This window comes from Amphibalanus amphitrite, unplaced genomic scaffold (genome assembly GCF_019059575.1).
Source record: "Amphibalanus amphitrite isolate SeventyFive unplaced genomic scaffold, NRLGWU_Aamphi_draft 000392F_arrow, whole genome shotgun sequence".
NCBI lineage: Eukaryota > Metazoa > Arthropoda > Thecostraca > Balanomorpha > Balanidae > Amphibalanus > Amphibalanus amphitrite.
The window spans coordinates 94842-109672 of record NW_024881886.1 but is presented as its reverse complement, the minus strand read 5'-3'; the positions used below and the strand labels follow the sequence as shown (position 1 = coordinate 109672).

The 14831-nt window shown below is 53.8% G+C and overlaps 1 protein-coding gene across 14 annotated transcripts in view; it reads right to left on the bottom strand.

Annotated features, from left to right (window-relative positions):
- Positions 1-14831, bottom strand: part of LOC122390342 (serine/threonine-protein kinase 10-like) — a 30429-nt gene that overhangs the window by 4686 nt on the left and 10912 nt on the right. For 5 of the 14 annotated variants that reach the window (XM_043383180.1, XM_043383177.1, XM_043383179.1 and 2 more), the window contains exons 6-19: positions 13152-13322; positions 11124-11225; positions 10269-10388; positions 9453-10041; positions 8558-9052; positions 8040-8155; positions 7231-7530; positions 6626-6901; positions 5960-6139; positions 5418-5555; positions 4890-5015; positions 4428-4541; positions 3927-4174; positions 3373-3485 (exon numbers count right to left, since the gene is read on the bottom strand). In XM_043383180.1, coding sequence (XP_043239115.1) covers positions 3373-3485; positions 3927-4174; positions 4428-4541; positions 4890-5015; positions 5418-5555; positions 5960-6139; positions 6626-6901; positions 7231-7530; positions 8040-8155; positions 8558-9052; positions 9453-10041; positions 10269-10388; positions 11124-11225; positions 13152-13322 — 3088 coding nt within the window. The remainder of the gene's footprint in view (positions 1-3372; positions 3486-3926; positions 4175-4427; positions 4542-4889; positions 5016-5417; positions 5556-5959; positions 6140-6625; positions 6902-7230; positions 7531-8039; positions 8156-8557; positions 9053-9452; positions 10042-10268; positions 10389-11123; positions 11226-13151; positions 13323-14831) is intronic. The other 9 variants (XM_043383185.1, XM_043383184.1, XM_043383183.1 and 6 more) reach the window with 5 other exon arrangements.

The window sequence follows — 14831 nt, the reverse complement described above, 5'->3', positions numbered from 1 at the left end:
AGCCTGTGTATTGCTTTCTCGTCTGCCTAGCCAATCAGATCCCGCACACTCGTCTTGGCGTTTTCCTTCAGAGTCACCCAGAAGGACCGCTTGTGGCTGCTGATCAAGCTGAGCAGGTTGTCGCACAGCTGGTCGATCTTCTGCTTGTTGACACACCGCTCCTTCTCCCGCATCTTCAGGGGACGGTCGATGCTGACTTTGGCTTTGAGCAGGTTGTACGTCTTCCAGTCACTCTGGTCGAAGCTGCTCTTTGTGTAGAGCAGTCCTGACCCTTTCCTCACTTGCACCACCTGGAAGTCTCGGAGATACGGGCGTGCCTCTATGCCCTGGAGTAAGCGAATCTTCGCCTCACTGAACACGTTCTCCGCCTCGACGAAGTCTGTGCCGCTCATGTTCTTCACCCGCAGGCCCGTGCTTGCGACAGTCTCAACGAAGTCATTGAAATCCTCGATTGACTTCTTTCGCTTTATGCTTTTGTTTATGACTTGATGATCGGCGTCTGCTGACATCGCCGTATGTCCGGTGGTGAGATTTCAGCGTGATTTGCTGAACAGCCAGGTCACTTGACTGCACAGCATGCAGGAGAACTGACAGCACCACCCAGCACTTATTTTGCGAAGAGCAGTTGTCGCAGAAGATGGTGAACTGCTTCGTGTCTCGGTTGGCCTTGATGAGGGCCAGATAGGAGCTTGCTACGTCACCCGCCTTTCGCTCTGAGACCCCCTCGTGCCAAAGCACCGCCAGGCCTCTCTCCTTGTTTGCCCTGCTCCTCCTCTTGTCAGTAGACTGGATCAAGCTGAATGTCTCGTTGTACGCCACGATGCGTCTGGTGAAGAGACAGGTCTTGTGCGGCAGGATTGGAAGCATGCAAACTTTCATCATATCCGCACTCAGCACCAGCTCGTTGTCGTCCCAGTCGCGTTCGGCATCATAGCGATATTCCTGTCTTGCTCGTCGAGCCTGTGCCATGTGACCTCTGTGTCTTGTGCAGACCTCGCATCCGCCGTCGCCTTCCGTCTCGCTGCACTCTCCTTTGTGTACCGCGTGCAGCTTCAAGCTTGCAGGTCTCACATTCCTCCCCGGACAGGTGCGTAAAGCCGATGTTGAGGTCCTTGAGGACCTTCCGGTACGTTTCAAAAGAACATGCACTCTCACGACTGGCTTTAAAGTCCCTGTACATCTTGCATACAGACAGTTCGGGCGGAAGATACCTTCTGTTCGGCGCATGGAGGTATCTATAATGCGGCACTGCGGGCTCGAAGGACATGATATGCTCCTTTATGGCCTCGCGGTCACACTTGTTGGCTGCTGCGCTGTCACCTCGTCTGTCCTTGGGTGCAACCGCCGTCATGTCTTCCCTTTCCAGCGCATTCCGCACCGGCGTGTCGTTGGTAGGTTTCATCCCCAGTGAGGTAAGGAAATATCCCTTGCACACCTTGATTTTCCTCCGGTCTGACGGGAGATACCATTCCCTCGTCCTCTTCCGCCTAGAGCCTCCAGTGTCACCACCCTCTTCTGCCTTACGCTTCCGGCAGCGCTTTACATCTAGTTCCATCACGTGGGCACAGATCCACTCTCTTCTTACCTCAGTTGGCATGTTGTTTACCTCTTTGTTTATCCTGCGCCTGTCAGTTTCACTGACCTTTTCGGCACAACCGTTGGGACAGCGTCCATCAGCGCACGCAGGCGGCGGGGATAATACAGCATGTTTCGCAGCATATGCATGTATCTGTTGTTCCATTGTCCGAGGTCTCCTCGGGGATGTGTGCGCCGGGTCGTCAGGTGTGTGCGTCTGGTCGTCTGGTGTGGTCGGTACTGGTGCACTGCTAGCTCCGGCATCGTTCTGGGAATATCGCTCAGGTTCATAGTCCCCGTTCGTTGCATCGCCAGTGATGGACGTTTCACCTGCGTCCATGTCCATGCTGGAGCCAATGGCGCACAGCATATTGATATCGTCCAGTTCCACCGCTGAATCATCCAAGACGATGCCCCAGGATGTGTCCATGCTTGTCTCTGCTCCCTGGATGGAGCCCATTCCCGCGTGGTCTCCGCTACCGTCAATGCCAGTGGGAAGTGTTACCGCCAACGCCGGCAGCACCGCAGTCACCGGCACGGACGGCGCCTCGGCCGTGGGGGCCAGCACCGGCTCCAGCCCCGGCACGGGCGGCGCCTCGGCCGCGGGGACCAGCACCGGCACGGGCGGCGGTCCTGACACAGGGGCCAGCCCCGGCACGAGCGGCTCCTCGGCCGCGGGGGCCAGCACCGACACGGGCGGCGGTCCTGTCACAGGGGCCAGCCCCGGCACGGGCGGCGGTCCTGACACGGGATCCAGCCCCGGCACGGGCGGCGCCTCGGCCGCGGGGGCCAGCACCGGCACGGGCGGCGGTCCTGTCACAGGGGCCAGCCCCGGCACGGACGGTGCCTCGTCCGTGTGGGCCAGCACCGGCACGGGCGGCGGTCCTGACACAGGGACCAGCACCGGCACGGGCGGCGGTCCTGCCACAGGGGCCAGCCCCGGCACGGACGGTGCCTCGGCCGCGGGGGCCAGCACCGGCACCGGCCTCCAGGAACCTCCAGGTGCTATGGCAAATAAACGTATGTCCATCGAGCTTGCCATTTTGCTTGGGGACGGGTATACTGACAATGGATAAAAACCGTAAGTCCATCGTACGTCTTTTTGCCATTAGAAATTCGGCAGGGTGACCAGGAAAATAAACGTATACGCCCACATACGGCTGGCCGAAATTGTCGGACAATCCTTTCCAGAATGGAAGATAAACGTAAGTGCATTTTTTCGGTTTCTACCAAGGCAAATAAACGTATATCCATCTGTAAGTTTATTTTCCGTTGTACCATGTTGACAATGTATGGTGGCAAATAAACGTAACTGAGCACTTGCGTCTTTTATCCATGGTTACTCCGAGTTTTAGCCGATTTTTCGTTGATCATACGTTTTTTTGTCAAAGATACGTTTATTTGCCAGTATTATAAAATGCTTTATGTGACATAAGGTTATTTTGAAATATTTTATTCTTGTATAACTTGGTATAAAATCATTTAATATCTGTGTAATGTATATGGTTAGATGCAGAATAACATGACGATTCCAATGATACCAATAACTCATTTTCGGTAAAAGTGGCGCTTACGGCTTTCTTCCTTTGTACGGCAGCACACACTTCCAACGACATCGAAGAACCGACAAAGAGGGACAGCGAGAGGACATTAGCATGACATGCATATGAGCATGTGAGCAGTTGGACAACACAAACTGTGATAACAACACCATAACGTCTACCAGACATGCTCATGTACCAGGCTGCTGGTCGTCCCAATGCCACTCGCCGGCTGCACTGAACACCACTGACTCACGTTTCTCATTGTGGACCTGTTCCAACTCCTTCATGGCTGCCTCGCTGACGGCCTTCAGCTCTTCTTGTTTCCTCTTCTGTTTGAGCTCGAACCGTTTATGCTCCGCTTTGTACCTGCGGGTCACGTGGACAAGGACGTCAGGTCGCGTCTGGTTGGGTTAAGTGAGGTCATGTCGGGCTGGTAGTTAGGGCAAGAGGCTTATCTGTGGTTTCTAGGTTATGCGTGGTTGAAACAATATTGGATGGGTACCGCTTGTATATCGAGTTGATGCCGACTCGTCGAATTATAGCCCATTATGGGGAAAATCGCATCGCTTTGGGCCGAAACAAAGACACCAGACGCTCAGTGAATGAAACTGAATCTAAAACAAAGCCTCTAAAACGTTAGCCAAAGCCTCAAAACCAAACTGGCGCCCGGCCTGCTAGTCCACTTAGTCGCTCTAATATCCTTCACTATGCGGTATTATCTTTCCTATACTCTAAACACAAAAGCAACTTCAAACATCTCCCATTTTCTACGCACCTTCTATTTCCCCACCTCCCCCAGCCACTCACCGTTTCTCCTCCTGGTCCTGGAACGCCTTGACCGGGTCGCGGCCGTTGGTCTCCACGTCAGCGATGCTGCTGCGCGGCGCGCCAATGCGCAGACTCTCGCGGAACATGAGCTCGCGCGTTTTTCGCTCGGCGCGGATGCGTTTGGGCATGGCGCGCTTTTCGACAGCCTGCTGCCGGCGCAGCTCGTCCATTCGACGGTCGCCCATCCGCCGCACGTGCTCCATCTCTTTGTTGTGACGCGCCAGCATCTGAGGAGCGGCGCGGGACGGTTAGGAGAGGATGTACATATAATGTGTGTACACCGAAAACAGGTGTTATGTATTTGATGATGATGACACTAATTAAATGTACGGGAAATATACCCTGCTGGGTCCTATCAACTCCGGAAATCCATACCACATCCTTCATCCAAACTCCACACAAAACCACAGCAAGACATTACAGTCAGCGCGTCCATCTCTGTAATGTCACTTCATCTCCTACGGACGTGGCGGTACTTACCTGGTGTCGCTGCAGGAAGAACACCTCCTTGACCTGCTGTTTGGTGAGCTGGAACCGCTCCTGGATGTGACGCTCCTCCAGTTCCCAGAGGGCAGACTCCCTCGCCCGCAGCAGCTGAGGGAAGCCGTGGGGAAGGATGTCAGACAGGGAGGGCCAGGAGCGAGTACCCTCGGGAAACCAGACGTGGTTAAAACGGGAGAGCCGCGCGGCTCGGGTAGCTTGGTGAGGTTGATTATTGAAATGGAAATATTTATGGAGAATGACCTTCTCACAGTTCCTCAACAGAAACCGTCCTCCATGATGATACAAAAAAAAAAAAAAAAATATCCCCCAGACGACGACACAAAAAAAATACCCCTGAAGCTGTTATTCAATTCCACAACCCTTGCTCGCATTCCATAAGAAAGTTACAACCCACCGACCCTCTGTTTCTCCTCGAAATATTTTCTCCACCAAACTGACCCTCTGTTTCTCCTCGAGGCACTGTTTCTCGAGCTGTGCGGTGCTGGCGCGGTGCTGCTCCCCCAGCCGCTGCAGAGCCGCCTCGTGAGTCTCGTTCAGCTGGTCGATAAACTGACGCTCCTTCTCCTGATAAAGGCGAGACAGGGGAAGGAGAAAGAGTGAGTTAGGGATATAGGCTGGCTGGAGGGGGATAATTGCACGGTAGACGATTGGCTCGAGCATGGAAATAATATCCATCCAAGCGTAAAAATGACCACTATAAGCAACAAAGGTGCACCACTACCAATTCACAAAACTGAATAACACTACATAAAAATATTTCATCATTCGTGGAGTGTAAATGATAAAGGTACATACACTGTCCCTACAGGCTTACACCGTAACACCACAGTTCGATGTCCACTTCAGCCATGCACAAAACTTAACCACTTAAATGTGGCAATGTAATCAGCACCCCGCCACAACACATCATCACCATCAACTTCTTTATCTACCATCTCCTTTTCTCCATCCTTGCCCCGCCCTCACCTGATGTTCGGTCTCCAGTCTCTCCTTGCCGGCTCGCAGTGCCTCCTTTCTCTCTGCGCGCGGCAGTCGCTCCACGTCCTGTTTGAGCAGACGTGCCTCGGCACGGAGGCCTTCACGGAACTGTTTCAGCTCCTTCTCCTGTGGAACACGGAAAAGGAAACCGCTATCACTCATCACGCATTTTACATTTGCGTATGAGCATTGGATAGACTGATCACGATGGTACCATTGGGAGTCAGTCAGTATAGCATTTTGTAAAAGGTTGCAAGAAAGTTGCGGTCCTGACAAGGATGCGCATGCAACTGATATATGCGCAACAGCTCTGGAATATGTTCGAGCGCCGTCATCAAAGTTGCATACGCAAACACGCACGGATCATAACATAGAGGAAATTTAGTCTGTTTCCATGATAAATCACACACCTCGCTTTCAAAATCAGCACGTATATACGGAGTACATCCGCTTCCCATATTCCTTTTCAACTGCCAGCCAGTCTGCCTACCCCATTACATTCCGCCATCGCCTGCCTCCCGCCCGCGCACCTGTTCGGCCCGCAGTTTCTTGCTGACGCTGCGCTTCTCCTGTTCCTGCTGCTGCTCACAGCGCTCCAGCTGAGCCTTATGCTGCCGCTGCGCCGCCTCCAGCTCGGCGTCGTGCTGACGGAGCAGCTGCTGTCGCTCCTGCTCGAACCGGCGCGCCTGCTGGTCCAGCGCCAACTGAGACTGTGGACGAGAGTCGGCGGTTAGTTCTGGGGGTACAGAGCGCGAGGAGGCTGGATACAGTTCAAGAGTTGTGGACAGAGTACAGCAGAGTGAAGTGTAAATGCAGCGACTGTTGCCTAAGATTCTCGGCTTTTGGTCGATCAAGATATTATATATTCTATTCGCGCCTATTCAAATATATAATTATCGACACTCGGCATCGGGAGATAAGCGCCAAAAGCGCAGAAAGCAAAGGAAGGAGCATCAAAGCCTTACGACCCTGACTGTGAGTCCGTCATTAAAAATAGCCCACCTTGCGATCAACCAGGTGAATCTCTTTAAAAAACAAAACAAAAATGTCAAGACGGCAGAACTGAGCAGGCTGAGTCGTCACCATTACCATCAAAAACTTTGATCCTCCACAGTGTGGACTGGAGTTAAAGTTGTACAGAGTTCACGCATGCTTTCATACACAGTACACGTCCTCCATTCCCACTTCAATCTTACCTTGTCATGCATCTCCCTGATCTGTTTCTGCTCCTGTTTCTGCAGCAGTTTCAGCTCCCTGAGCTCGGCCTTCCGCAGCGCGTGCTCGTCAATCAGCGGTTCATCCCCGTAGAACACCTTCTTCGTCGTGGTTGTCATGACAACGCCGTCGATCTCGAAGCGCCGCGTGCGGTTGCGAGTTTTCTTGCGCAGCCGTGACGCCTCCAGCTCCTCCTTGGAGCGGCTGAGAGTGGACGAGCGCGACTGACTGCCGCCACTCGATGAGTTGGAAGAGTCCTGACAGGGGGGGGGGGGGGGGAGAGGGGGAGGTTAGGAGGGAGCAGGGGAGGCGACTCCACTCGAGTAACAAAAACGCAGTACCCTTCAGAAAATATGGCAGTACGTTAATTCTATAGACGGTGTCATTTAGGTCGAAAGTTCATAAGCATTATATAATGAACTAAGCTCCCGAGCATAACCAGCCAAAGAACACGCAAGTATGCCGTGCAAGAAATGACGAGCTACATGCGACTCTGAGTAAGATGGGCTACGTCGGAGCCAAAGTAAAAAAAGACATGCCATATACGTCCGATCTGCAGCACAAAACAATTGTCCCTCCGTGCTACCTGTGATGGCGGCGGCGCCGGCCGCTTTTTCCTGTACACCACCGGCTCATCGTCCTGCTCCTCTGGCGTCCCCGCCTTCTCCGGCGTCTGAGCCGCCTTCTCCGGCGTCTGAGCCGCCTTCTCTGGCGTCTGAGCCGCCCTCTCCGGCGTCTGAGCCGCCTTCTCTGGCGTCTGAGCCTTCTGAGCTGTCTGAGCCGGCGGGGGTGGCGGCGGTGGCGGCGGCGGGGGTGGCGCTGGCCCACCGTTCCCAACCGGCGGGGAGACCGTGCCGCGCGCACTGGCCGGGGTACTGGTGCTGGACTGTGGGGAGCGGCGAGCGAACAGGCAGCATGTCAGCCGGGGCAGGCGGGTGGCGTTAACAGGCAGGATAGCCGGGCAAGCATCAGACTGGCTCTAAAAGTGGCAAGCGGTGGTGGCTGAGCCACAACAGGCAGTGATCGACTCAGCAGATAGTTTTGTTTTTGTGAAACTGAAATGCATTCAACCGAATAGTGATAAGAGTAAGCATAATCAATAGAACATCTAAATCCTGCATCGCGGTTACTACGCGGCAAGTATCAAGAAAGTCATAGCAAAGCTTGAATTTAAATCTAAACCATGCTAAGCCAGATTCATCAAGCATAAGCATCCTCGATCCTAGCAGGTGAGCAGAAAATAACCGGGAAAGCGCGATTCCGCACTCATGCCAAATCCTAGCTCACAAGCCATCAGCATCGCAAAACTAGCACGCATAGCATTTCCACCCCAATCATCCCCCTCCCCACCCTCCCAGACGCCTCCACCCCATCCCCAGAGCTCCCCCCACTCACCGGGACGGGCGCAGCTCCCTTTCCGGGCGTGAAGACGTCATCCTCTCCCATCTGATCGACGTCCGAGCTGCCCATCGTCGTGCCCTCCAGCATGATAGATAAGGAGTTGGCCGTGCCTGACGGAAGGTCGATACGGGATTGAGCACTAACTATTACGGCAGTGAGTATGTCAGGCGACAATAACTATTTGAAAAATAACGTAACATGTGAAATAGTTTAGGATACGGAAGACGAAAAATACGTAGAGCTTCAACTTTCGGCCTTATGGTAAGTGCACGCCAAAATGAAAATGAAAGCCTGCAACTAGACCCGATTGGTTATGTTGACTGGGGAACAACATAAAGCGATCATCAAAATATAAGCAGGACGGAACTGAGCTGAGCGAGCGGAACACAAAGCCGACCACGATACTTTCCCAAATCGAGACAAATGACAAAGGCATAGACCATAAAGCACGACCCCAGGGAGGAATGAAGGATCAGTTATATCTAGCTCTGGCGTCCTCAATTCGTCCTCACCTGAATCCTCCTCCTCCTCCTCTTCCGGTTCTACCTGGATGACGGACACATGCGCGGCTCCCTCCTCGACTGCCGTTCCCCCAACAGACACCCGCGGCGGTGTGGGCGGCGGCGGCGGCAGCGGCGGCGACTCGGCCCGCTCCTCCAGGGTCAGCTGGAACCGCGAGCCGGGGTCGGGCCCCGGCGGCGGCGCTGACACGATGCTTCCTCCCCCGATCACCACCTCACTGTCGTCCAGACGCAGTGTGGGCTCGGAGGTGTCGGCGGGAGGCGGCGGCGGCGGCGGCGGCGGCGCAGGCGGGGAGGCGGGTGACCGCGACGGGGATGGTTTGGGCGGCGGCACAGGCGCCGCAGCCCGCGCTGTGGTCGGTCCCGTGAACGGCTGTCCTGTGCTGAGGACCAGCACGCCGGGCCGGGCCGGCGGCGGCGCGGCGGTCCCGGCGGCAGGCGGGACGGACGGCGGCCGCGGCGCCAGGCGGCGCTCCGGTGAGGCTGCTGACGGGCCGACCACGGAATAACACGCGTCAGGCGCAGAGGAATACAATGGACGGGCCGAGACTGGGCAGTTAGACGTACACGGAACAGGACGATATACCAATTAGCAGTACATCACATCAGACTGATACCCCTGAAGCAGACAATGACATTAATTGTCTTTAACAAATATGACGATGATACACAATTTTCCGAGCTCTAACACAGAAGCAGGACATCCATTTAATTTCCATGACCTTCTCAAAAGACGAAACAGTACACAGACGAACAAACTTCCCATGATTGGATTTCATTTCCCAGTTACAACCAACCAAGACAAAAACCACCATCAACAACAAACCAGCGTCCCGCGAGACTAGAGACAGACACGACCCGCTGACAGCGACACCCTGCAGCTCACCTGTTCCCGAGGTAACAATCTGCACTCTGGCGGTGCCATCTCCCATGGCCGAGGGCGGATCCGCTCCTCCACCTCCAAGGATAACCCTCGTCGTTCCACCATCATCGCTGCCGAAAGTCTGTACCACCACCGGCTCGGCAGCCACCAGGGGTCTCTGGTCGGCGTGCCGGAGCGAGGGAGGTCCGTCGTCCGGATCAGAGGGTGGTGGAGGAGGTGGGGGTGGTAGGTCGTCAAGTGTTGGTTTGGCAGGTTCGGATGGTTGTGATGGGACCACTGGCGACACAGGCTCGGCCGCTGGTGTAGAAACCACTGGTGTAGAAACCACTGGTGAGGGAGCGGCTGGTGACGGTGCCGGCTCCGCTGGTGACGCCGGCTTGGCCGCTGGTGTGGAGGTCTGAGGGGGCGTGGTCTCCTTGGTGGGCGTGGCCGGAGGCGGCGGAGCCGGTGCTGGTTTACTGGGCGTGGTGGTGGCTGACGGTGAGGTGGGCTGGGGAGATGGCTCTTTCGCCGGGGACACGGCCTCGCCGTTCGGAACAGGGGTGGATTCTGACTTGGGACGATCTTCTGGAGGTGTAGATTTCTCGGCCGCCTGAAAACAAGGAGAAACCAACGATAAGCGATGATTTAATTGCGGTGACGTCTAAGACCCTGTCAATAAAACACTCATAACGGCGAAATTCAAACAATATTTTTAAAGTATTATACACTACACTAGTCAGGGAAGAAAAATCAGCCCCCTTTCGTCAAACGCCATTCAAATTCTACCAATAACAAATACCGCTATCTATCCGCATGCACCAGTAGCACCCGCCTTACCTTGTCCTCAGCCTGTGCCGTGCTGGCGGCCTCCCCGTTTACGATACTCTCCTCGTCTGCCTCGGAGGGAGCCGTCAGAGCGTCCGAGTCGCTCATCCGAGAGACGCGGCTGCTCTCCTGCTGAAAAACGGCGAGGGAGAGGGTTAAATGGGACATAGGGTGTGATACTGCTGACACTAACGCTGTGACCGCCGCGCCGGCAGAGAAAGCCGCCGACCGGAATGGCAAAACAAGGGTTTGTTCTACCGACTTTTGCACTAAAATGTCATTTTAAGACATGCTTTTCTGTAAAAGATTTTAAAGTTAGATGAAAAGGAAGACTATACAACATACATAACAACATCCTTAAACTGGTTTTAAGAAATCAGCATTGGCTGCACGAATGGCCCATTTATGTGCAAGGTGACAAAGCTCTTCCCGAATAATACGTCACCTTTTCCTCTTTTTCTGCGATTTTTCGACGCCGTCCAGGCGTCTGAGCAGCATGTAATGGAATGTATCCCAATTCATCACAATCGGGACATTATCGCATACACGACGAAAAGCAGGAATGAGGGATGGGAATGAAAAGCGCCATTGGCTCCAAAGCATCAGAAGACGCAGGTGAAAAGGTAAGACAACACGTTTCAGACGAGACAAGGCAGCAAAAAGCGACGCATACGTGAAGAGGCGTAGACATAGTAAATAGTCATTCACAGCAAGGCGTCGTTTTGTTTTAAACGAAGGACTGGGTATTAGCTATAAATGCCGCAGAGAACAGATTGCATCTCACTAAAACCAGTTAGCAGACAAGACATCTTGGCAAAACGGCAACCAAAGCACCACCGTCATAATTCCACTCCGCCCCATCCTTACGTCTTCGACGGCATCCTCGAAGCCCTCGTCCACATCGGCCTTGTACTCGAGCAGCAGTTCTCGGATCGGTTTGTTGTCCAGGGTCCGGTTGATAAACGGTAGCTGTAACACATCGGTGGGCCGGGAAGGGAGGGAGGTGGCATCAGTTAAACAGCTGCAGCATTGACGGGAGGCGGGGCGCTTGGTAACAGGGCGTGTCAACAACACTGAGTTGATGCATGATTAAAAACGTCTCCAGCAAAACGGGTTACGGTAGACCAGTGACTTCGGGTCACGCCCTCGTCGAATAAAATAGATCAAATATTCCCAAAAATAGATGCCACAATCGACTTTAAATGCCGCCAGATTACAATCTAGATCGTATAAGGTCGCTGCACCTAACCGCATGAATCATTCTACGGTTATTAATTCCCACTGATAAGTGGAAGCCCTCGCCTATCTGGCGGCTGGCCACACAAAGCCTTACAAGGTTACAGATCCACCTTGAGTCTACCGCCGGTCTGCTACATTATCTGGAGGTATTCATTGCGAGACTGCTAGTATCTGATATATCAACGTGGTCACACAATATGTCCAAGAACCTTACATACCGCATTTCTGACACACATCGACGCGCCATCTTATCTTCCGTTTACGACTCGCACACTTGCACGAAACCGTATCTACTGCGGTGCGTAAAGATAAGCCCCACGTCAGCTTCTGGTGTTGAATAGCCGATTCAAACCATTCAGTCTGTCTGAATGCCAAGCCCGTCTTTTTGACTCGTAAGTGTAGGCGCTCTATCTGACGAATACGATCAAACCCGTCCACCTGACAGAAATACGCAATCTCAAAGCATACACCTACACCTGCTAGTCGCTTCATCTCGCTAAAACCACACAACTGTGAAAAACGGCAGCCAATCTCATCCCAGACACCTCCGCAGCGCCCGACCGCGTGACCACGGTCCACTGCTGAAACAAGCCGCGTCAGGACCGGAGCCAACTGCCGGGCGGTTTCCAAGACAAACACCTTCTCTCTCGCCCGGCGAGGAGCGACGGATGCGGAACAACATACGCGCCGGGCCGGTGATCTAACGGTGCGCTGACCATAGCACGTGTCGGGGCTGGATAGACAGGGACGCATTGGGGCTACCGAGGCCGGCCGACCGGCCGACCGGCGCACCGTAACGGCCTCAGCCGCGGCGGCCGGGTCGTCCCCATGCATGACGTCATGGGTAGTTTGATTGGCACTGAGCCATCGGCGCCGTCGGACCAAAGCCGCCCGATACGGTATCGAGGCAGATAGCCTATATCCTGGCGATTATTACCTCAGATGAATCGGTCGTAGCTTGGGTCATAGTGTGCTTCTGGTGGCTTAGCACGTGACGAAAAACCAACCCTCCTCTCGACTGCTTATAGTTCCCGCCGCCATCGATTCTTAAAGTGTATCCATCACGCCTTTTCAATAAAATCTACATAGAGAGGAGCGTAAGTAATGCTCCGATGAGATAGTATCCATGAACACTCCCTCCGGATGACCTCCACGGACCACGCACCGTCACTTCCGACATTACAGCACGCCATAAACCGCGGTTCGGCTGCGGCAGACCGTGCCCGCTCCACCGGGACCCAGATAGTCGCTGTATCGCGGCTCCACCGACATTGGCAGCGCGGTCATGACGACACAGGCTAGACGCTGAGGGATCAGCCTGACACAGAGCGACGTTGGGTTGGAGAATCGGTGGATCCGGAGACTGTGTTTCGATGATAGACAACCCGCAAGCAATAATAAATTATGTATGCAGGATAACTTCGCTAACTTCCTTTAAAAGATACGAGCAAATGGAACTCCGTTACATCACAGCCGTCCGCTTAGCTCCTAACATGAGACTCTGTCATCACGCTTCTAAGCACGTCCAACAATCTCCAAGTTTCTCCCCATTCACAAAAAAAAAAACAATTATCACTCACGGCCGTTAGTTTACGCACCATGAAGTCACCATCACTACCTCCACAACTCTGCGTTCTGCGTCACCTCAGGACCCACCTCGAGAAGCTGGCCGGTGTCTGCTCGTTTCTCGGGCTCCTTTTTCAGGCAGGCGGCGATGAAGGCGTTGAACTCTCGGCTCCACTGGCTCGGCCGGTCCAGGGTGGGAGGATCGTGCTTCTGTATCCGCAGCATGGCCCGCACCGGGTTCAGCTCGTTGTACGGAGGCTCCTACGAGGGTCAGAGGTAAAGCAGGTCAAAGGTCAGTGGTCACTGGGCAGGTCATAGGTCGCAGGTCAAACGGTCATTAGTTCAGAATCGGTTGGAAATGACAGGTTAGATTCCAAGGGTCATATTGGCCATAGGTCATGGGTCAGTTTGGAAACCACGGATCAAACAAACGACGGCCACTTCAGAGAAGTTACATAGCTTATGCATGGACTAAGAACTATCAAAATATGTACAGGTGCTCTACTTCATGCTGTACATAAATGGATTTGTGAAGACCTTTAGGTTTTTATCATAAACCGAAGAAATGAACGTGAAACATACAAATCCGTAAAAGCTGTGCTACTAGTCAGGGAACACAAAGTGTGGCTTCACCTGTGCTGCGAGAGTGACAATGCAAACAGATATCTACATGATCGATACAGCTCCAGTTGAGTCTGAGAGGGTCTTGGGCAGGGCTTCGGAGTCGGAGTCGGAGTCGGAGTCGGAGTCGGAGTCGGTCGGAGTCGACAGTTGTGACCGGAGTCGGAGTCGGAGTCGGAGTCGATTTTAGAAACCCGAGCCGGAGTCGGAGTCGGAGTCACCGAAAATCTGTCGACTCCGCAGCACTGCTAGGTCTGCGGAGTCGGAGTCGGGAGTTGGAGTCGGTCGGAGTCGACAATTCTGCCCGGAGTCGGAGTCGGAGTCGGAGCTGGTTTTTGAAAGCCGGAGTCGGAGTCGGAGTCGGAGTCGCCGAAAATCCATCGACTTCGCAGCCCTGGACTCTTGGGGTCGAGAAGGTGGCGAGAGTCCACACAGAAATGTGGTGTGTTAGAATGAACAGAGCCTTCAAACAAGTCATCAAAACCACCAAACAGCCAATCATCAGCGCCAAACAATGCAATTCGCCGACGAAGGCGCACGGATGAGAGCTTTTTGGACTATCGACTTTCCATGATTCCGGTGCTACGTTAGCTTCATTATCTCGGGGTGATGCCGACCTTAGGGTCGATGGGACTGTAATTTTCCATCGGTCTAATAATTATATTCAGATATGCCAGGAAATTAAATTTGACGTGGAAACTTCAATTTCAAAAAGCTAAAATTTCCGTTGGCAGACGTGACTGATAACGAAACAAACAATGACTTCTTGTCTGACCTGACTCAAATGGCCGAGCGGCAAACAATTGAACACAATGGACCACAGGCGGGGGCCCACACACGCCATTTGGACATCTAAGGACAATGGCGGCACGCGACGGAAATGGACAGTAACTCACTTCCCCTTTCCCACGCACCGAATACGTCCGTGACGGACATACTAGACAGTAGGCCCGTCGGTAAACGTGCCAACGGTTTTATTACACTAATGGCCCTTTCACACGTAGCAACTTTTCAGTCGCCGGCGACAGCAGCAGTCGCCGGCGACCGCCAGCGACCGCCAGCCAACGATCGTGTGTGACGTAGGTATGACGTAAGCAAGTCGCCGGCGATCGCCGGGCCACGGCCGGGCAATCGCCAGCAACTGGTGAC